The following is a 22,864-nucleotide window of genomic DNA, read 5'->3' on the forward strand; positions in this document are numbered from 1 at the left end:
AGACGTCGTGACAGAGGCGCCTCGTTGCCTCGGAGCCGGCGAGACGCCCCTCGGCCCTCTGCCACCGTGGAGAACGCTGGCCGCGGGCTTCGGTCATCATGTCGGTGCTGGACGCGCTTTGGGAGGACAGGGATGTCCGCTTCGACGTGTCCTCGCAGTGAGTCGTCAGGATTCCCCCAGGGGCCTAGAGCCTGTAGAGGGCGTCGCGGCGCGGTTTCCGGGCCCGCGGGCGGAGCCTGCGACCCCGCGGCTCATGGCCCTCGCGAGGGTGGGAGGAGGTTGGCGCCTGGCGTCCGCCTCTCGGGAGAGCCCTGGCTAGCCGGAGCCCTGCGGCCCTTTCGAGGCCGACGCCGCAGCCAGGCGCGTCTAGATTGTATACAGTTTCGGTCCCGTGCCATCCCTGGCCCCAGGCGTCTCGGCGTGGGGGACCTATCAGGAAGCGGAGCCCAAACAGGGCAGGGGCCACCTAGCTCTTGGGCGTCCCGTACAGCCTAGTGAACTTGGGGTGCCAGATTTTTGTGGTGGAACGAATTTGGTTCAGGGACTTAGGAAACGAGGATTCTGAAACTAGATGTGGAATAAGGACACACATTGTGGGCCCTTAGAAGAATAACTTCAGCTTTCTAAGCTTGAATCTCCTCCCTTGTAAAAGCAGAGAAGTGGAAGTAAGCATTCTCCAAAATTCTAACAATGCAAACTGTATTTCCATGGTAAGCTTCCATCTAACCTTCACCAAGAAGAAGGAGCCCCCTTTTAGAGCCTCTCAAACAGAAGTCTTGTTTTTTGGAAATTTTCACGTCTTAAAGAGAGAATAGTTAGAAACCTTTCCCCAAAAGTTCAAGGGAAAAAAAAAATGCCTATTTGGGTATTAAGTGTTGGAAAACAGTGAAGCTAAGGTTCTTGAGTTAATGGTTTAGAGCTTCTTAGCCACTTCTCATGATTCTTTATTACGAACAGAATTTTCTTAGGTGGAAAAATGAAATATTAATTTCCCAGGCTTAATTGTGGCTAGATATCTAACACTAACGTGGTCTTAGATGCTTTAAGACATTGTGAGGGTATTTATAAAATTATAAGCCTCAGTTACATATTGCAGACATTCTATGACTTTCTGTTTATTCTTGGAGGGTTCTTAGTTCAAGCAGAGGTCCATTTCATGAACATTTTCAGTTAAACATTTATCAAATATTTTCCATGTGCTGGTTACTGTGCTGATAGCTAAAGATACAAAAATAATAAGAAATGGCAACCCCCCCCCCCATCCTAGTGCAGAAGATACATATGGACAACTATTTAAAATGTAAATACCATCCTGGAAAAAATGAACAAAAAGCTAGGGGACCATAGAAGCAGAAAAGTTCATTTTGCCTGAGGAATGCCCTCAAAGAAACAATATTTGAGTTAAGCCCTGACAAATGTGCAGTGCCTTGCCAGTAGACAGGAGGAGCCTATTCCAGAATAAAGAAAAGGAGGGGGGGAAAAATTAGAGACAGAGTCTTGGAGATATAAATCTCATTGGCTAGAAGGCAGGGTCTGGCAGGTAGAGGATGGAGGTGCAAATAAAAAGGGAGATTAGCCAGATTGTGAAATATTCAGTTGAGGATTTTGGACTTCATCTTCTAGGCAGTGGGATGCCGTGGAAAACTTTTAAGCAGGGAAATCATATGATTGTATATGTATTTTCAATAGGTAATTGAGTTGGCTTTATTGAGAATATTAGAAGGCTCTACCACATATTCTGCTAGGTTTTTCTTTCTTTTGACACTCTGGAATGCATTCTATCCGTCAGCAACCTGTTCTTCATTTATTTTCTTTTGTCTCCTTTATCTGATCGTTTAGCAAGTCCTAATGTTGCTTTGCTTTAATCTGTTCCTTCCATAGCTGCATGACTCCTTTCCTCTAGTGAGAAACCTCTGGGGCTTATCCACTGTCCACAGAATAAGGCACATATCTATCTGACTGGCATTCTAGGTTCTCCATAATCTGGCTTCTCCTAACTTATCCAGTTTACTTCTCACTACCTCTCAAGATAGACCTTCTTCCCCAGCCAGGCCAGTCTTGTCACATTTCCTTAAATCTTATTTCTGATCTTTAAGCATGAATTCTCCTCTCTCTCTCTTATTTCTCCAAATTCTACCTTTCCTTTAGTTCTGGCATCTCTGCATATCCCTGGTCACTCCAGGCCCCATTGATCTCTCCAGGTTATTTGTTCTTTTTTTGTTTTTTAATTTGGTTTTTTTTTTTATGTTTTTTTATGGAGAGTAGGTAATTAGGTTGGTTGGTTGGTTGGTTGGTTGGTTTTAATGGAGGTACTGGGAATTGAACCCAGGACCTTGTGCGTACTAGGAATGCACTCTACCATTGAGCCATACCCTGCCCACTAAGTTCTTGAAAATCTTATTTTCAAATACCTGAGCATTTGGTACTGCATCATTTATACTGTTGGCTGTTTTATATGCATATGTCTTTTTTCTTTCTAACTAGATTGTAAGTGTGTGTAGTTGTAGCTATAAAATTAAAGCCTTTATATTTGTTTTAGACAAATGAAAACAAGACCTGGAGAAGTCCTTATTGATTGTTTAGATTCAATTGAAGACACCAAAGGAAATAATGGGGATAGAGGTGAGTATATTTTTTAGTGTATTTTATATTTCTGGTTTAATTTACAAGTATTAAATCATATTATCTGGAGAATAAGATGTGAAACACCTTTATGTATAAACATAATTGTGAGAGTGGGAGAGTTAACTCCACACAAGATTTTTCTCAGACTTAAAGGGAAGAAAGGGTAAGCATTAAACCTGTAACCAGGAAATACAGAATGTCCCTCAGACTTGGGTCCTTTGGTAACTCCTGATTCTAACATCAACTTTACCTCATAACTGTTAAAACTCCAAGATCCCTGTTTGCAAGGGGCATGGGACAGTTCTGACTTTTGGATCTGCCTTCCCACAAAAAGAATATGGGGTAGTGAAACCTAAGTAGGTCATAGCTGTGCTACCTGGAGCCAGGCTTCCTTTTAAGAAATCCAAGAATAATGCACAGTCCCAAGTCTGACACTTGGAGATGGACATGTGGAAAGCAAGTTAGTGCTGTGTTGTGAAGTCTATTTGTAGGTTAAGTACTGAGAAATCTGTGAGATGTCTCTAAATGTTACTGAGGAGCAGCCAGGCTGGACTCCACAGTCTCTCCTAAACCAAATTTCCCCAAGGCTGGAACTTTTAAAAGTCCAGGCTGCATACATGGAGCCAGTGACCAGTGATAAGCAGGTCTTGGAAAAACATCACTACTGTTTTTCAAGGAAAAACATAGGGGAGGAGGAGTGAGCAGCTTAGTGTGTCTAAAAGGGTTTTTAAGGGGAAAGGAGGTTTAGGAGGGTGGGACATAATCCTCTTATTAAAGAGGAAGGTGGGGAAAAGGAGCAGACCTAATTCAAGTAAGAAGGATCAGTAAATCCAGAGAAGGAACAGTTACCCTTATTAGCAGAACAGATAAGGCGGATCAGTAAATACTAGAGATGGAGTGGTAACCCTGATTGGCAGGATGTGTTCCCTGCAGCCCTTTGAGTGGCTGCTTCCTTTTGGAGCCTTTCTTCTGGTCTGCTCTGGGCCGTTATGTGGGCAGCAGATTCAGTTGTGGGCCTTTCTTCTCTGTGAGGGGAACCTGCTACAAGCAGATCCTGTCAATGGCTAGAGTCCATCCTTAAAGGAATGCTTAAATTATATTTCTAAAATGCCTCCCACTGTCAGCCAGGCCCAGGTGGGATATGAAGATCTAGCAGTGAACAAGAAATCTTCGTCTTTGCCTTTGAGGGTGGAATACTCATCTCTAGATGGCCGGATCTTGACAAAACCTGAATTAACTTAAAGAGGCCAAAAGGAAGTTTGGTTGTTCTCATACAGATTGGCAGGAACTCTTACGTGACAGTTCATCCACCAGTCTAAACAAAGACTATGGGCACTCAATGAATGCAGAATCCTGTATTAGCACTTCGGCGTAGCGGGTGTAAAATACCTCCCTGGCCAGAAATCTCCAGCACAGTTCCTGGAAAGCTTTGTGTGCTGAACCTGTAGGAGAATGAAACAGCCATAATTCAGTATTTCAGAGATAAGGAGAGACAGGGACAATTATATTTTGGTGTTTAGGAGGACAGAGAGAAATGTCCATGCCTGGAACACTGGGTTTGGAGTTATAGATAGCATGGGGTTCTTCAGCAGAAAAGAGGCAACGTAAAAAGATAGAGAGACTTGTAGGGGGTACACCAAGAACAGGAAAATCAGGTAAACAGAGTTGGTTAGTATTTTTGTAAAGCAAATTCCACTCCATAATTTTTCTGGAATCCTGTAATAGAAAAATATCAAAAAGAATCCGTAAATGTCCTTGGCTTAGAGCTGAGTCATATAGACATAATGTTACTTAGGTGAAATGGCATTGGGAAAACACAAATCAGTGTATCTATAGTAATAAAATAAGTCATAAAAATAAGTTTGTAAAGAATTCAGATATTTAAAAAAAATTATAGCAGTTAACACTTGGAATGTTTACTATTTGCCAGTCAATGTTCTGAATCTTTTTTATAATATGTGTAATCTCATTTAATACTAATAAAAATAATAAAAAAAAATGAAGTAGATGCTATTATCTTAAAATAAGGAAACTGAGGAATAGAGAAGGTTAATTAACTTTTCTAACATCACACAGTTAGTGAATGATGCACCAACTGCCTGCATTGCTTTCTAAACTGCTAGGATCACATTCTCTTCTCAGAATGTTTTAGTTCTTCTGATTTCTAGTTCTAAACTGAAACCCTAACTCTACTGCCTTCATTGCTAACAGATCTAAGTCTGAATTTCTTGGTCTGGCATTGACGAATGTCCACTTAGTCCACAAACAACCTTTCCTGCTTGTGCTGCTGTCTTCCACTTGTCTCTCCATGTCCAGCACCCTTCTTCACCCTTTCCCCCTTACACTACATCACAGGGCTTCCTTTCACACTGTAGCTTTTGGTTGGAAGAGTCATGGCAGAAGATCAAGTAGGGCAGGAGAGTGAGGTATGGTTCTTTCTTTGCAAAGCATCAGTTCTAGAGGACTCCTGTTCCTTCCGGATTAGGTGAACTGCTTCCCATCCTTGTCCCTCTGGATCTGGGGCGGTAGCAGATCTGCTGCACTCACTTACGGTTCTTGACACCCCACCTATACCATTGTAATACGTCCTTCTGTAAAAAAATCTCAGTCATCCTAATTTAAGTGAGCCATCTCTTTCCTGTTTGACCCTGACTGATAGATGCAGTGTCTAGTCTTCTATGATCTTGTGGGAACTTCACATTCTAGCCATGCTGAGTGACTTATTATTTGTCAAACATACCAAGTAATGTTCTGCAGGTTCTCTGGAGAACACCTTCCTTTGTCTTTGGAACCTCCTATCCCATCTTACTCCAGCATTCACACAGGCTTAGTTTTTCTGATTTTAGATATGCTAGGGGTTTTCAGGGAGGAAGGAGTATGACATGGCTATAGATTACTCAACAAAAGAATTCCATGGTTATAATTTGTTGAAGAAATATGTTAAACAAAGTTAAAAGAGTTTTTTAGTTCAGGATATCTCAAAACTATCCAAATATGCTACTTGTATTATAAGTTTGTAAGACACATAGTTAACCATGGACAGGTTTACTTGACTTTTTTTTCTTGGAACATCTACAGGGACTACTATTCCACAGGACAGACTTTGAGAAATGAAGTTTATCTAACTTTGTACATATTTCAGTGTAACAACATCAATTTGAGTCAAAGAATGAAAAGCATAAAGCCTTCAACAGACTTCAGCCTAGCTATAACTTTATATCAGGAAAAAATTTGCTCACAGAAAAAAAAAATAAGCTGAGTATATAACTATATGGCTCATTTAAGTGAGAATTGCTAAGGGAACGCTCACATGGCAGGGATTCACGTGTATGTGAGAGTTCTTTGAGAAGTGTGATTTCCCTCAGTGGCTTAGTAATTATACTATCCCATACTCATACTCAGTTGTACACATATAACCTGCTGGGACTTCTATCGAGAAAAAAAAAAAAGCAGTACAGAGTTTTCTCTGTCAGCTTGAGTCACACCAAGCTGTTGGCAATGAATACCTTTATCTCTTTTGTAACTATCAAAGTTTGTTTCTCTGGGATTCTGAATCATATATTGTATACCTTGCACAGGATAGACATGCACAATAAATATTTTCAATTAAAATACGTATGAGAAACATCTGTCGGTGTTGCTGCTGGTACTGGGTCAGAAGTTTCACGTCCATCTCATTCTGTACTGCAAAAGTAGGTCCTTACTTAAGGTAACCTGTTTTTCTGTTTGTTTGCTTTTAGGTAGACTCTTAGTAACAAATTTAAGAATTATCTGGCACTCTTTGGCATTACCCAGAGTCAATCTTTGTAAGTATCTTTGTTAGAAGCACAAAAGAAAAAAGAATTTGTCAGGTGAGCTTACACAGTGGCTCTTGATACAAAAACAAAACAAAATAAAACAAAACAAAAAAATGATATCATGAAATATGTGGAAAATTTAAATTGATAAAAATGTAAGAAAGTCTAGACTGCATCATAATGCAAAAGGAATGTTTTCACAGTATGTCCATTTTGTTTCTTGGACATACACGAGATTAGTGCTTTTACATTGAGTGACTTTTTGTTTTTGTTTCTTGCATGTCTTTGAAACTTGCTATAACCTGTTTCAAGTAATACAAAGAAGGGAGATCTAAATTCTCATAAAAATACGACTTCTCACTGTGTTAAATTTTATTTCACCGATTTTTTAAAACTACTGAAGATTATCCAGCTAGACTTTTTCTCTTGATGTTGTGGTGCTAAGATTTTTAGTAAATAATACAAAAATATAAAATACTGTTAGAGAAGCAAACTTTTTCTCCATGTTATTTATGTTTTTGTGTGTTCAAAAGAGGCAGAATTAACTTCCAAGTCCTTTTAATTATTTAACTTAAATTTGTAGTTATTTCATAAAAATGTTTTAAAGTTGTATTTTTACATATATTCAGTTTTTTAAACTTTAAAGTTCTGTATATATAGATTTTTTTCCCCTCATTTTATTGTATAATGTTCTTTAAATTCTTTGCTTTTGAATTTTAGCTATTGGTTACAACTGCATATTGAATATTACAACAAGGACTGCTAATTCTGTAAGTCTGAAAAAATCTTATTGAAATATATATAGTGAAAAAACAGTAGATATTTGAGGTTGATATTTGTTTTCACTGTAAATGAGAAATTGCTCTTAAAATCTGAAGTTTTAAATAAATTTGTCCTTACAGAAATTACGAGGCCAAACTGAAGCTCTTTATATACTAACAAAATGTAACAGTACTCGTTTTGAGTTTATATTTACAAATTTGGTTCCTGGAAGTCCTAGACTTTTTACCTCTGTGATTGCAGTACACAGGTATGGTAATATTTATGGATTTTAAATAGTTCTATGATATAAAAGTTTAAAGAATAAAGTTTAGACATGTGGTGCTATCTTCCTCCAAGCTCTATTGCAGATACCCTGAAGATACATGGAAGAACACATTGCATTACCATTTCATAAACACTTTGAAGGTATTGATAAAACACATAATGCTGCTGAGGATTCTATTAAATGCACTACCAAGGTAGTTAACAATGAAATAGAGAATTCATTCTACGTAGATAACCAAGTTGGATAATTCAGTTAAGAAATTAAGATTATTTTTCTAACAGTAGAAGGCATGTTTGGGTGATTTCTTTAAAGAGTTTTGTTGTTTTGTGGTTCTTGGTTTTTGTTTGCTTAACTATTCACTTTTTACTACCTCAGCTCTTTTTTTTTTAATCAGCCCTAAGTACTATGATTTTTTCTAAAAGCTTGGCTAAGATGACAGGGAAAATATGTGTATATATTTGTATATTTTTATATATACAAAAATTTATAACCACACAGATAGATATAATATATATACCACTGTTTTAATTTAAATTTCTTTCATTACTAATAATGTTGAAATTTTTTTATTTAGCTATGTATACTATTCTGTTGTAAATTTCTTGATTATGCTCCTATCTGTCATATATGTTGCAAATTTCTTAGTTTCCTAGTTTATTTGATTTTTTAGTTTTGTTGATGATTTTTAAAATCTATATAATGGTTTAATTTTTTTGAGATACAATTTATATAACATAAAATTTACCATTTTAGCGGGGGAGGGTATAGCTCAAGTGGTAGAACGCATACTTGGCATGCAGGAGGTCCTGGGTTCAATCCCCAGTACCTCCTCAGAATAGAAATAAAAAATTAAACTTAATTAGCTCTCCCTAATAAAAACAAAAACAGAAACAAAAAATTTACCATTTTAAAGTTTACAGTTTGCTAGTGTTAGAATTACAGTTGGTAGTTCACAATGTTTTATCACCATAACTCAATTTTAGAATATTTCCATCACCCCAAAAAGAAACCCCTCCTAGTAGTCACTCCCCATTTCCTCTTCCCCATATCCCCTGGCAACCACTGATTTACTTTCTGTCTCTATGGATTTGCCTATTCGGGGCATTTCATATGAATGAATGAAATCATACAATATAGTGGCATTTTATGTCTGACTTCTTTCACTTATGTAATGTTTTCAAGCGTGCTGTGTATTGTAGCATATATCAGTACGTCATTCCTTTTTATAGCTGAATAAGATTCTGTTGCATGGACACATATTTTGTTTGTCCACTCATCAATTGATAGATATTTGGGTTGTTTCCATTTATTAGCTATTATGAACAATGCTGCCATGAATATTGGTGTGCAAGTTTTTGTGTGGAAACATTTTTTTAGTTCTCTTGGGCATATACCTAATTCTTACCTCTTTATTTCACTTTACTTAGGGAAGTAATATGAAATGGAGTCTGTAGGAAGCAGGGAAGCTGCTTTTCTTTAATAGTATAAAAATGTGTTCCCCCAAACAATTTATAACTTGAATAGTTTCCATTTTTTCTGCTAGTTAAATATTGATGATTACAGCATTAAAGGAAATTAAAATTTATAGGCAAATGCTCAAATCCTGCTCTTTCACAATTTGTATGTTAAAAGATTAAAGTAAAGATCCAAAGTTTAACAATGCATATCGTAATTTATATAAATGACTTCTAAAGTTATTCAGGCTAAGAAAACCCTCTAGTTTTATTAAAGGTGAAATAAGTTTACATTTTTGTGGCGTTAAAATTAGAATTAACCAAAAGTTAATCAGAATTTTCTTCTGTTTTTATTATTTATCTATAGGGAGACATGGAAAGAAAACGAAATTATCAGGATTTTATTACAAACACAGATACGTACACTGTCCTAGGGTCCCTTCTGTAGTTGGTAGAGATTCATTCTAATTTTCTGTACAGAGGTAGATGTGAGCATAATGTTTTTCAGGTTTCAGTGAGAAGAGTAATCTTACTCCTATTTATGTTAGAAGAATAACAGTGGCCTTTGAATGAAACAGAAAAAAAGGGAAGCTTTTTGATAGAAAAAGTAATTTCCATGCCTATTTTTACAAGCATTGTTTTTCAGCTTAAAGAAAAGATCTGTTTCCTCTCATTTGTGCCATACTATATATATTGCCAAAATTAGACATCTGAAAAATAGGTTACTGAAATGAAATGTGTAAATACTATGCTGAAATGACAAAAAACACGTACGAAAGATGATAATTACCAGAATTTATTGAAAAGAGAAAAATTTTAATTTACCTTAGTAACTATTTGAGTGATACACAACTGCATATTTTTGTAGATAAGTAAACAGAACCTAAGAAAGTCACATTTTCAGTTTGAGTTAATCTTTTGTTTGTTCTTTTTTATAGAGCATATGAAACTTCTAAAATGTATCGTGATTTTAAATTGAGAAGCGCACTAATTCAAAATAAGCAACTAAGATTATTACCACAAGAACATGTGTACGATAAAATCAATGGAGTATGGAATTTGTCCAGTGATCAGGTACCATACAAAGAACTAAGGAACCTTTTAGGGTGGTGCTTTTTTGGTGGTCATTTTCCCATTTATGATTAGGTTTGTATATTTATTTAAGGTTAGCATTATAGCTCTTAATAAGTTAGCATTATAACTGTTGATATAAAATAATATTCTGATTTTCATATTTTTATGGTTTTTGTGCTCTTTTTAGCAACATTTGTTCTGTGTAGACTATAGAGCTGGAATGGACCTTAGAGATCATCTAGTTCGGTCTCCATTCACACAGATGAAAAACTTGGTCCCTAAAGAATCATATGACCTCGCACATCTAGTTTGTCCCCTAACCATGCTCTTTCCCCTATATTGCACTACCCTCCACATTGTGGTAACTTTTGCTGATGGAGGAGAGTCATAGGGTGGACAGTCACGGAAGCCTTGTAATCCAATCTTTATGGAATTAAACATAACTCATTTGGTGACTCCAGCCATTATTGTAACTTTTCATTTGTTCTTGAAATTATGACCAGATGAAATACATATGCCACTAATAGCTGGAATAAATAACAAATCAATTTCTGGAGAAAAAAACCTGCCTCTTACTAAGAATAGTTTCCAAATTTTGTGTGTGTTACAACCTAGATTAGACTGATAACCGAGTGGTAAAGCTGCAGCATTTGACTGAAGAGCTTCTTGCTAAACATTGAATCATAAACTTAAATTGTAAATAAACTTTGCTCATTTGAAAAGTTCTAGTTTTAAACTATGATAAAGATTCTATAGGATATAGACAGCTCCCCATCTGAATAACTCCTCCTCATCAGGAGTCAGAAAACTTTATAAAGAGCCAGATAGTAAATATTTTAGGCTTTGAAGACCCTATAGTTTCTGTCCTAACTTCTCAGTCCTGCCACTGTAGTGTAAAACCAGCCGTAGACAATCTGTCGACAAGTGAGCATGGCTGTGGTCAAAAAAAGTTTATTGTGGACATGAAGTTGAATTTCACATAGTATTCATGTGTCATGAAATATTGTTCTTTTGACTTATTTCCAACCATTTAAAAATGTAAAAATTATTTTTAGCTTGCATACAAAATGTGGCAGCAGGCCAGATTTGGTCCACAGTCCATAGTTTAACAACCTCTGCTTTAGGTCACACTTAGATGTCACTTTCAGAAAGCTGCCTTCTGTATGTTCCTGTGCAGCTAGTAGGTACTGATGGTGTAATCACAGTCTAACTCCAGGCTCTCAGTCATCTAATTGCACTGCCATCCAATGAATGGTGAAGTCATTAACACTCCATAATACTCAACTCTGGTATTTTATGCTGCTGTGATAATCAGAATTATTCTAGTATTTAGAAAATAAAGAATAAGTATTCAGACATGATCATTGATGTATCTCTAATTACTCTCTTTTACAGGGAAATTTAGGAACCTTTTTTATTACCAATGTGAGAATTGTGTGGCATGCAAATATGAATGACAGTTTTAATGTCAGTATACCATATCTGCAAATTGTAAGTGCATGCATTTTGATGACCTTATTTTAATGCAGAATAAATAATTTATGTCCAACAGTTAATAGGACTTTTGGGATTAGATGAGTTCTCTCTCCTTTTTTAAGTGGTAGCAGTTTAGCTGAGAGCATACTGTAAGTGTTGATAATAGAAAGGATCCAATAGTATTTAACATTCAAGGGAAATAGCACCATTATCAACTTGCTTTTAAGAGAGAAATATACTGAATCCTAAAAATTTAAACAGTTATCATACGATTAAGGTGATTTTTCTTAGATTTAATTCAAAGGACTTGAGCTACTAAAATTTTCCACAACTTTTCCAGGAGGCAAGTATAGAGTGGTTCTTTGGCATGGCTTCAGCACACTGATCCACACACTTTTGGCTCTCTTGCTACTTTCTGCTCAAACCCTTTTAAAGCCAGAATGAATTCATTAATTCTGTGAATGAACTGTTTTCATTGTATTCAGATACAGATATAATATATGTATACATTTATTATAAGCTGGATTCATACTACAGGTTTGGTAAAAGGAATCAAGATGGTTTTTCATGATAATGGTTTTAGCCTAAACTAAATTAAAGCTGTTAAAATTTAGAATAAGAACTAATTACATCTGAGACTAATTTGTTTTGGGAACAGATAAAGGTGGTTCTTTTTACTCTGCCGCTGCTTCTATAAGTATGTGATTCAGTGAAACAAATAGTAAATTCCAATAAATTGAAGAATTTCATTTTATGTATTAAAAAAAAAAAAACCTTAACGGATTCTGGTGCAAATTAGATGAAACATAAAAATAGTTAATGAAAATCCTGTGAGGTTATCCTATGATAATCACCCTTATTGTAGGATATAAGTAGTCTTAAGACTAAGTAGTTTCATTAATAAATATTGAGTACTCAATACAATATATATGGTATCTGGAAAATGTCATTTTTTTAAGAGACTTCTTGACCTATGAGAAGGATATTCTTTGCAAACTATTCCCAAGCCTATCTTTTGCTAAACTGTTTGATTTGAGGTACTTTAAAATGTCTGGTCATTCATTTGCCAAGTATTGAAAGCCTACTCTAGGCTCAGTGATGGAACTCAAGAACCAGTACACTTTGCCTCAGCCATTGCGCTGACTCCAGTTCCTGCCATCAAGGAGCTTTCAGTCTGGTGGAGAAAAGCAACACATTAAGTGGAAAATCATAGGATCTGACAGGAAGAAAATTATTTCTGACCATCAAAAGAAATACAAGAATTTAAAATCATAGCTGGGAATATGTGACAGAGTCTACATAGGTTATTTTATAAATTATGTTTGTATTGTTTGTTCCTGTTTTATATTGCGTTTACCTGTGTTATAGCTTGCCTGACCTAGCCTCTATTATGCTGAGTAATTACTGAGTAGTTAACAACCTTGTGCTTTCTGTTCTTCAAGTAGGATACTTTCTGTTATTTAAGAATACAGTTGCCAAATACGGACTCTGGAATGAATTCAGCCTGGCCCTAACAACTTGCAACCTGATATCATTACAGTCTGTCACTGGGGAGTTCAGGTTCTATTAACTTCAGCCCTTCGCCTCAGCCATTGCACTGACTCCAGTCCTATGGATGTATATTTATATATATTTATATATATCTTCTTGCCGGTTTCTATATCAGATTGTATCAACCACAGTCACCTGGCTAGACTGACAACCAGGATGCCAATGTTCTGTGGTTCTTATCCAGGACTGGGTATAACTGGCAGAGTATGTAGTCTAGATAGAAGGTCAGGTTTTATAAGTTACCGTTTAGTGTGTGTGTGTATGTATGTGTGTCTGTCTGTCTGTCTGTCTGTCTGTGTCTCTCTCCATCAATCTCTCTCTCTCTCTCTCTCTCTCTCTCTCTCTCTCTCTCTCTCTCTCTCTCTCTCTCTCTCATTCACGGCTTCCAGTGCCCATCTGTCTGGAAGTGTGATATGCCATGACCTACCACAGAATATTACCCTTCTCGGACTTTTGGTCTGCTGGTCATAATATTAGATCCTCCATGGTTCTCTCTAACCTTGCTAGCAAGTACATTTTGTGTCACTTTCTATAGTCCTGTGTGTCATTATGCTTCTCCCCCTCAACCCTCCTCCCCAGCCACTGGTGTCACTTCACTGCTCATCTCCTGCCAGCCAAGCTTTGTCCTCATGTCACACTTACTTGTTGAGCTTAATTACATTTGACCTATCCTAGCCTTCCTTAATGCCCAGTGATGGATCTCATACTTATTTTTTTTAATAAGTGGAATGGAGGTACTTTAAGAATTTAGCCATCTATGATGTAAGAAACAGAAGGCACATGTAACTTTTAAAAACTAACCCAGCCTTACAAGCCACAAAAGACACTGGCTCTCCATAACTAAAAGATTATTGGCCTTTGATTTAAAATATTCAGAAAGTTGTGGACACCCTGAAGTGGGGAAGATCTAAGTCAGAGAATCTTGTACATTTTTCAGAGATGTCATCTTTGTTATGCCTAATTCCAGTATGAAAATTTCATTTACTTGATCTCTTTGGGAGTGTAATGAAAGAAAGAAGGAGAATTCTGTTCTTTAGACTATGAAAAGTAGTTACTGTGTAAAAGGTAAAAAACCTATGTTGAAGAGTCACTACTATCAGATAAAAAAACAAGCTTTTTTTTTTTCTTTTTCATTACATCTAGCGGTCAATAAAGATTAGAGATTCAAAATTTGGTTTAGCTCTTGTCATAGAAAGCTCTCAGCAGGTAAGATGCTTCATATTTTTATTAATAGATTTTTAAAACTCTGTGACAGTCTTTATTTTTAGTTGTATTTATGTAGTGACCAGTTTATACCCAAGAATAATATTAGTTGTAATATGAAATTATATGAAGAATTTGAAATCATATAGTAATTGTCCCCAGAGAGGAATCCTGCTTATGTTTCTCTGTTGGGCAGACATGTATTATAATTACAGTCAAGTGTCATTATCTCAATCTTTACATAACCCTATGATACAGTTACTATTTTTCCCCATTTTACAGTCAAGGAAACTGAGGCTTGGGGATGTTAGGAACTTTGCCTGAGGTCTCATAACTAGTAAATGGTAGGGCTAAGTTTTGATTCCAGGTCTGACTGATTCACAAGACTATCTTTGGGAAACACAGGTATATACAGATACACACACCTTATTTGAGATTTTATACTATCAAACACAGATTATACTGAATCTAATTATAAACTGCTCTGCCCCATTGTGCATGGTTTTTGCAGAGATACATTTAAATAAAACATTTACTTATTTATAAACTCTTCTAAATTTAAAGTTTAAACATGAATGTCTACTCACACTCCTTTCCTCTGGCCTGTAGATTTGTAGCTGCCATTTATTGAGCGCTTACTGTGTTCCAAGAACTGTGCCATGTCATATATACGTTATTATACTTAATACAACTTGATAACCATTTTAATGGTTAGAAAATTAAAGCTTAGAAAGATAAGGGAAATAAGTTTCCCAGCATCATACAGCTAGTAAATTTGTTGTAAAACCAGGATTTGAATCCCAAAATGTTACACTTCTCCAATTTTGAACACTTCTCCAATAAACTGTTATGGTCAAGTTTCTTTTCTAGTTCTTCAAAGAAATAGGCTCAGGTACACTATTCCCTTTCTTCTTTTAATGTTTAGTCTATTCCTTTTCAAGGTCTAGCTCAAGAAAAACTTAATTCCCTGGGCCTTCACAATCTGCAGTGTATTTTTTAAATCTTGAAATATTAGTTTTGACATTTACAGATGAAATTATGTGATATCTAGATATACTTAGAAATAATCCTGAGTAGGGTGATGGGGGGAGACTTGGGGGATGGGGAAGTTATAGATGGAACAGAGTTGGCCATATGCTGTTACTTGTTAAAGCTGGATGATGGCCACATGGACGCTTATTGTACACTTTTATTTTTGTATATGCTGCATGCTTTTCATAATAAAAATTTAATTAAAAATCATCTTATATATTGTACTCTGAAAAAAGGACAATTAGAGCTATATTTTATCATATTTTGTAAATACCATTCCTCAGGCTTATTTTTTATTTTTTCATTATTTTTTCTTGTAGAGTGGAGGATATGTTCTTGGCTTTAAAATAGATCCTGTGGAAAAACTACAAGAATCAGTTAAAGAAATCAATTCACTTCACAAAGTCTATTCTGCCAGTCCTATATTTGGAGTGGATTATGAGATGGAAGAAAAGGTAATTTGTTTGGTGTGTGATACACAGAGTTTGCTGAATTCCCTTTATGCAATCTGTAAAATTCAGATATAAACATACTGTGTACAATTTAATTTTAAACTATGTTTAAAATGATGAATTACAGACCCTGCTCAGTGAGCATGGCCCCTGGGCCAACACTGATTTGTGCCTACCACCTGTTTTCTCCCTGGCTGCTTCAGCATTCATTCCTACCCATCTTGGTGAACAGTGAATCTGAAGAAGTCTCCATGTGCAAGGCTCTTCTGATGCAGACAGACTTAAGCCATCCATTAGCGTTTGGTTAAACTTTATAGGCCTCACAGACATCATTCTTTTCTCCCACCGTGTTATACAATATAGCAACCTCAAAAGTACTCTGTCAATATGTCCTGTGTCCATTCTTATTCATCAGAGCCTCTTCATTGCCAATTATGAGGTATTTTGAATATCAGACCCCACATGCCTCTTTGCCTTCCTCATGAATTCTGGCTTCTGCACCACTTCCTGCTCTCCAGGTACACCAGCCATCTTTTGGCTTTACTTTTCAGCCTCTGCAGCTGGGCCCCTCGTCATCTGATGTATCACTGGTGTCCTCACCAGCCACTTCATTAGAGACTCCTCGCTGTCTGTGCTATCAGCGGTACCCTTGCCAGAGGCACTCTATCACAGGCCCTCTTGCTGTCTGTCCACTTGCTGGGGTCCTCACTGTATGCTCTATTGCTTGTGTCCTTGCCATCCACTCTTTCATCAGTGTCCCCGCTGGTACTCAGCATGTTGAGACATATCACAGAACACATATATTATCTGTCTCTTCTCCTGCTCTTGGACTACAGCATGTGAACAGAGAAGATAAAGAAATAGGGCTGGGCAGCTGAGTACAGATTCATACTTTCTGACTTCAACCTTGCTATGCTCCTTATATTGGATTTGTTTCTCTCCCTGTCCCATTGCATATATATCCCCTTCCCCTTCCAGCTGAAAAGTCTCCCTGGCTTGTTGACACCATATTATACACACACTCTAAGAATTTCCTCTCCTTAACCATCCTTTTCTGCTTTCTTCCCAGCCTGTACTTCTTTCAGCATTCTCCCTTTCACTCTCCCTTCTCTGTGTATCCCTCAGTTGTATCACCTGCTCTTCCCGTTTCTGCAACTTGTACTTCTGTGGATGACTTCCAAATCTTTCTGATCCTGGCATACTCTCTCAGCTTATCGTGGTTCCAAATATTCTTGAATATATTCTCATATAAATAACATGAACTGAGTTTCTCATTTTGAAGTTTATCTTCGTAATTTAACTAAGTAAACAGTTTTCCAGATCAGTAAGATGCACTGGGACATGGTTGAGTATCTCAAACTTGGCATAACTCAAATGGCATCATTTTTCTCAAAAGCAGTATCCTGCTGATTTATTTATATATTTATTTTTTACTACTTATTTTGTTTGTTTGTTTTTTGAGGTTCTTTGGTTTTTTTTGCTTTTTGGGTTTTTTTTATTGAAGTATAGTCAGTTTACAATGTTGTATCAATTTCTGGGTTACAGCATAATGTTTCAGTCATCCATATACATACGTATGTTCGTTTTCATATGCTTTTTCATTATAGGTTACTACAAGATACGGGATATAGTTCCCTGTGCTATACAGCAGAAACTTACTGTTTATCTATTTATATATAACTACTATTTTTCACATTGCAAAGTCAGCTGTACTCAAAACTTTGGAGTTTTCCTTGTTTATTTTTCCCATTATCTTATTTTACACAATTATACCAATCTCTTCCCTGTTCCTATCCCTTTCTTTGCATTCAAACTGCAGTTTCTGTTACTACTTTTGCTTGTAGAATAATGCTGTAGAGCAAGCATGGTCCTTGAAACCTGACAAACTTAACTTCAGTCCCAGTTTCACCATTTAGTTGTGATCCTAGGCAGATTTGAGCTTCAGTTTTCACGTTATAAAATGAAGATAATCTCACAAAGTTATCGATCATATCTGTACAGTAAGTGGGATGTGGCAGACACTCAGTATGTTAGTTATCCTACACATTCTCTCTCCACCTTTCATTTCTCCTCTTTCCCCCTTCTTTGGCTCCCAGGATATAAGAATAACCAGCCAAAACTTTGTCACCTCAAGTAAGTCCTTACTCCAAAGCCACCTCTCCAGGGAGTTCTTCCCTGACTTTCTATCTAAAACCACAACCCTCATCACTCTTCTACCCCTTATTCTGCTTGCTTGTTTGCTTGCTTCTTGCTTGCTTTATTTTTGGTAACAGTAATCTGTCTCCTCCACTATAAATAATCTCCATGAAGTCAGGGATTTTTGTCTATTTTTCTTTAATCCCTGTATCTCCAGCAATCAAAACTAGCACATAATAGACTCTTAGTGAATATTCATAGTTGTTGAATGACTGTGTTGAACACCTGCTCTTTGCCATTCACTGCTCTGAGAACTTTATATGCATCATCTCATTTAATCCTCCCAACACCACCATGAAGTATATCATTATTATCATTATTATACTTATCTCACAGTTAAGGAGACTGAGGCTTAGATAGGTTAAATTACTTGGACACAGTCACACAGCTCTGAACATGGTTGAAGCACTGGCTGTCCTTAGACTGGGGAATCCCATCACTCTGGCCAGCAGTACACTTCACACTCAGCCCGCCCCCACCAATTACCTATAAATAGTCCAAAAGCCCTAGGACGGTATTAAAGAGTTTCAGTAGACTCCAGTCTATCTTTCCCACCTTTTCTGCACACAGTGCCTGGTTCTGTAGGCTGTGTGCTCCCCAGTGCTGGAGAACACTGTTCACATAGACTTCAGTGTGAGTGATACTCCTTGGTATTGTTCAGTACAAAATTCCTGCATAGCTCCTTAAGTCCTGTGGGACTCCTATATTCTGACCATACTGGACCATTCATCATCTTCAGCCACATCCTGTGGTTTCTCACCTTTATGATGCTGATCCCCTCTACCAGGAATACCCTTCCCCTAATCCTATATATGAAATTCACCCTTCTAAAAGCCGTAGATTCCATGCCAGCCTTTTCTTCATGAAAGTTTCTGGGATGCACAAGCCAGAAGTTATGCTGTCTCTGAACTGTTTTATTATAATAAATATTACATTTGTTACAGCTACTTTGTGTAAGTTGGACCATATAATACTATTAATATTTGACCATTTTTGACTAACAAAAATGGCAGTTTCGTATAGTTCAACCTGATATTTAGTTATTTGTAATTGTGTTTTATCCTTCACTCCACTCCCACTACATTACACACCTTTTATAATAAGGGCAGAGACTTTATGACTTTGGTTGTACCGATATGGTGCCTAATACACTAAAGATATTCAAATATTTTAAACATGAATAGATATAAGCAGTATATTTTATTCTGCTTTACTTTTAGAATATTCCATACAAATCTTAGTTCCTTTTTTTAATAAAGTCTTATATTTAATGACTGTTTTGAGGAAAATTGAAAATTTGCCATGACACAAACGTTAGGTTTTTTAAAAAACTATCAGGTAATTTTTAACTATCAAAAACTCAGATAAAGTCCAATGAGTTTTTCTTTACCAATATCTCTAAGTATTATATTAAGTATGTGTAAAATTGTCATTTTAAATCTTTTGATCATACTGACTTCATATTTAAAAGCTTAGGTTCAACTGACTCATTTTTTTCATGTTAGTTTTAATAGAATATAAATTATGTAGTTGTTTTTATAAGATTTGAGTAGTTTGTAACTGTGATATCCTTTTACAAGTATTTACGATTCTCACAGCACATTTTATTAAAAGTATTTGTTTGATTAACATTGTCTCTTTGATGCATTTTAACACCTACTGATTTTTAGCCACAGCCCCTTGAAGCTCTGACAGTTGAACAAATTCAAGACGATGTAGAAATAGACTCTGATGATCACACGGATGCTTTTGTGGTGAGCGTCACAAAGGAGAACTACTAAATTTCTTGTGATTTTTTTTTTTATCTGAGTCACATTAAATTAAATAATAGATTAAGAGTGTAAAATACGATAGAACTTGACACTTTTAAGAGTGTCTTGGGGAGAGGATATAGCTCAGTGGTAGAGTGCATACTTAGCATGCATGAGGTCCTGGGTTCAATCCCTAGTACCTCCATTAAAATAAATAAACCTAACTACCTACCCACCAACAAAACAATAAAAATTTTTTTAAAAAAGTATCTTAAACATGAGTTGGAGAGTGATTTTTTTTTAAGTTAGGGATTATTGAGGATTTAAGATATGTGAAAAGTTTTTTCATACCTTAAGATAATAAATTACGGTAATGCAGTTAATTAATTTAAAATTTATACTTTCCATTCGTAATCTTTATGAGATAGACCTCCCTCCTTTCAATTTATAAGTATATTATCTTAAAAGATTCTGTTTGAACAGTAAAACTTGTTTCCAAATTTGTATTATGTAATTAATAGCCAAAATAATAATATTGCTTTCTATGATCAATGAATCTGACTAGGATACCTCTCTGGGAACATATATTTTTAGGAAAAAGTGTGAAATAAGTGTAAAATATTTAATTATAAACTGCTACTACCTCAATTTATATACTTGCTGACACATTGAAGCACTAATTGTTTTGTTTTGCCAGCATCTTACTCAACCAAAAGTAGAAATGAAATTTTACAGCTGCTGTCATTCTTTTTATCTCCTTTCAAGTTAACAGTGCTAACTATATGCTAATTACAAAGCACATTTTTTAGCGCTTAAGGCATAACTTTTGAAGACATTAATAATGATTGACAGAAGTGAACTCTGCAACCAGCATTGTAAAGATAGGTGAGAAGGCCAGTACACACAGTAACAGAATGACAAATACAGTTAGTCACAGCATTGTTCTAGAAATTAATTACCTGTTCCTTAGCCTACTAACCTATTATAATATTATATGTCAAGTGTGTGAAATATAATTTTCTTTCTGTTATAGGCTTATTTTGCTGATGGCAATAAGGTAAGGATATTTTACCTACAGTACATTTTTAAAAACTTTCTATAGTCTAATATTTAGTATTCACAAACTTATGTGAAACCTATTTTTTGTTTTTTCCCCCTCTTCCTTGCCCACCTTCTCTATTCCCATCTCATCCTCTTATCTCCCAAAAAGCAACAAGATCGTGAACCTGTATTTTCAGAAGAACTGGGGCTTGCAATAGAGAAATTGAAGGATGGATTCACCCTACAGGGACTTTGGGAAGTAATGAGTTGATCTTGAGTTGAGCTGGATTTCTATTTAAGGATTTCTCAAGATTAAAGATACTAGTCGCCTGCTATAAAGCGTGGAATAGTTTTTACATTTACAGAAAAAGCTTTTAAGAGAGTTTTTTAATGATTAAGGAAAAACTCATTTATCTAAGATTTTACTGCCAGTCTTCTAAAAACTATATTTGAAATTGTAATTGAAATGTACCTGGTTTGTTGTAAATATGTTTATTTTGTACCTAATACTTGTTAATTATTAGTCTGCAGATATTAAAAGACTGTATCATGTTGGGTTTAATAAAGAATTTATGCAGCACCATTAAATGTTTTGAAAGTATTATTTAAAAGAATAAGACTATTCTTATGGAGTAATCAAAATACTGCTTTTTTAATTATAAAAATATGGTTTAAATATACTATCATATAGGTCCAAAAGTCAGTCAATTCTAATATATTAAATTACAAACCTTAAACTTGTCATTTTTAGGTAATGATTTCTGAAAAACTAAAAATTATAGCTAACTCTGGAGGATATCAACCCCTATGTAAAGTTTTAGGCAGTATTTTGTAAATAATTTCAGTGTAGTTTTGGCAAGAATACATTTATTTTGTAAGGAAATAGTTTTAAATAGTTGTAAATAAATAATTCATTTATTGACTTTCTCTTTGTACTCATCGCAACTTCTTTGAAGTTTTCAAAAATACAGTATTTTCTGATTTCTTGGTCAGGTAGAATTTGGTGACCTCTCTGGCATCATTGTTTTTTTGCCACTGCTTCGGTATAAAGCAACATTGTAAGGAACTTTGTGAGAAACTTTAGTCAAATCGTTAAAATTAGCCAAAGGAGCCCTCTTTCTCGAGGGAAAAAAGTGAATGTGTAAAAATATTTAAAATAAGATGCAACTGTATGCACAACCACAGACACACAGGACAACCAAGTGCTAACCTAAGTTTAATAAAAATCAATGAACAAAAGCTATAATTTGGATTCTTCATCTAAATAGGAAAGGATTTCTACATTTTTAAGGGATGGAGTCGCAATAAACTATATTGAGAGAAAATATTGCTTGAAAAATTCATACAGGTCACAAAATGCTGCTAGGAATATTGTTTCAATAGTTTTTTCAAGCAAAAGAGACTATAAAATTGCTAACTAGAAAGGAATAATCTCTAACGTCACATCATGGGGTTTGCATCTGACTCATTAATCTTTTCAAATGTTAAGTGTTACACGTAGAGAGAAATGAGTCATTTATTGTTTAAACAAGGGAGCAGCTGTTAGTTTTTTCTAGTGCGTTAAAACCTTTAGTGGCATCTATAAATGGAAAAAGAGTCAATGAGCTCTTCTCTCAGCTGTTGTTTTAGCAGCTGACAGTGCCATTGAATTCACCATGATATAAAATAAGAAAAAATCTTTACTCATGGATGGAGACCTTTAAGTTTAAAAATACCTAATTACCTGATCTGGGGCATACATTCATTCGACAAATATTTATAGAGTACCCATGAGGCCCTGTGGCTATAGCACTAAACACAATAAACCTCCCCCAAATCCCTGTCTTTATGGAGCTTAAGTTCTTTTGAGCATGTTTAAGAATACCAACCTTTGAAATTATGGTATTTCTACTGCCCCACTGAGTTCAAAAAAGTGACAATATCATTTTGTAATATAATATTTAATGAAGAAATATACAATGCTATCTGTATATAAGCAAAGGATCATTTTTTTTCAGATCATGCCTTCTGCATCCCATAATTAATATGTTGTGTTCTAGTATAATCAACAACTTAAATTACGATTCTACTTATATATTCTTTTTGTGTTCGTGTGTATTAAGGGCTGTTTTTCAAATTATAACAGTGATGTAGCACTTCATCATTTTTCTCTGTTCTGTTGGTA

The 22,864-nt window shown here is 35.7% G+C and overlaps 1 protein-coding gene across 2 annotated transcripts; it reads left to right on the forward strand.

Moving 5' to 3' along the window:
• Positions 1 to 25: 25 nt before the first annotated feature.
• On the forward strand, positions 26 to 21,288 carry BBS5 (Bardet-Biedl syndrome 5). Of its 2 annotated transcripts, XM_006182854.3 has the most exons (12): positions 26 to 157; positions 2,540 to 2,622; positions 6,366 to 6,431; positions 7,143 to 7,192; positions 7,325 to 7,452; positions 9,863 to 9,998; positions 11,394 to 11,489; positions 14,169 to 14,231; positions 15,581 to 15,715; positions 19,579 to 19,662; positions 20,693 to 20,716; positions 20,870 to 21,288. In XM_006182854.3, the coding sequence occupies exons 1-12, from the start codon at positions 99 to 101 to the stop codon at positions 20,969 to 20,971; spliced, it is 1,026 nt and encodes a 341-aa protein (XP_006182916.1). In that variant the 5' UTR covers positions 26 to 98; the 3' UTR covers positions 20,972 to 21,288. The 2 variants fall into 2 exon arrangements, with proteins under 2 accessions (XP_006182916.1, XP_014413222.1); XM_014557736.2 differs by lacking the exon at positions 14,169 to 14,231.
• The last annotated feature ends 1,576 nt before the right edge of the window (positions 21,289 to 22,864 follow it).

Source organism: Camelus ferus, chromosome 5 (genome assembly GCF_009834535.1).
Source record: "Camelus ferus isolate YT-003-E chromosome 5, BCGSAC_Cfer_1.0, whole genome shotgun sequence".
In the NCBI taxonomy this organism is placed as follows: Eukaryota; Metazoa; Chordata; class Mammalia; order Artiodactyla; family Camelidae; genus Camelus; species Camelus ferus.

Excerpts from the sequence above, each read along its gene's own strand:
- BBS5 (XM_006182854.3), top strand. The coding sequence starts at position 99 with ATGTCGGTGCTGGACGCGCTTTGGGAGGACAGGGATGTCCGCTTCGAC. Across the intron at positions 158-2,539 it reads CGCTTCGACGTGTCCTCGCA|ACAAATGAAAACAAGACCTG; the intron begins GTGAGTCGTCAG and ends TATTTGTTTTAG. Across the intron at positions 11,490-14,168 it reads GTATACCATATCTGCAAATT|CGGTCAATAAAGATTAGAGA; the intron begins GTAAGTGCATGC and ends CATTACATCTAG.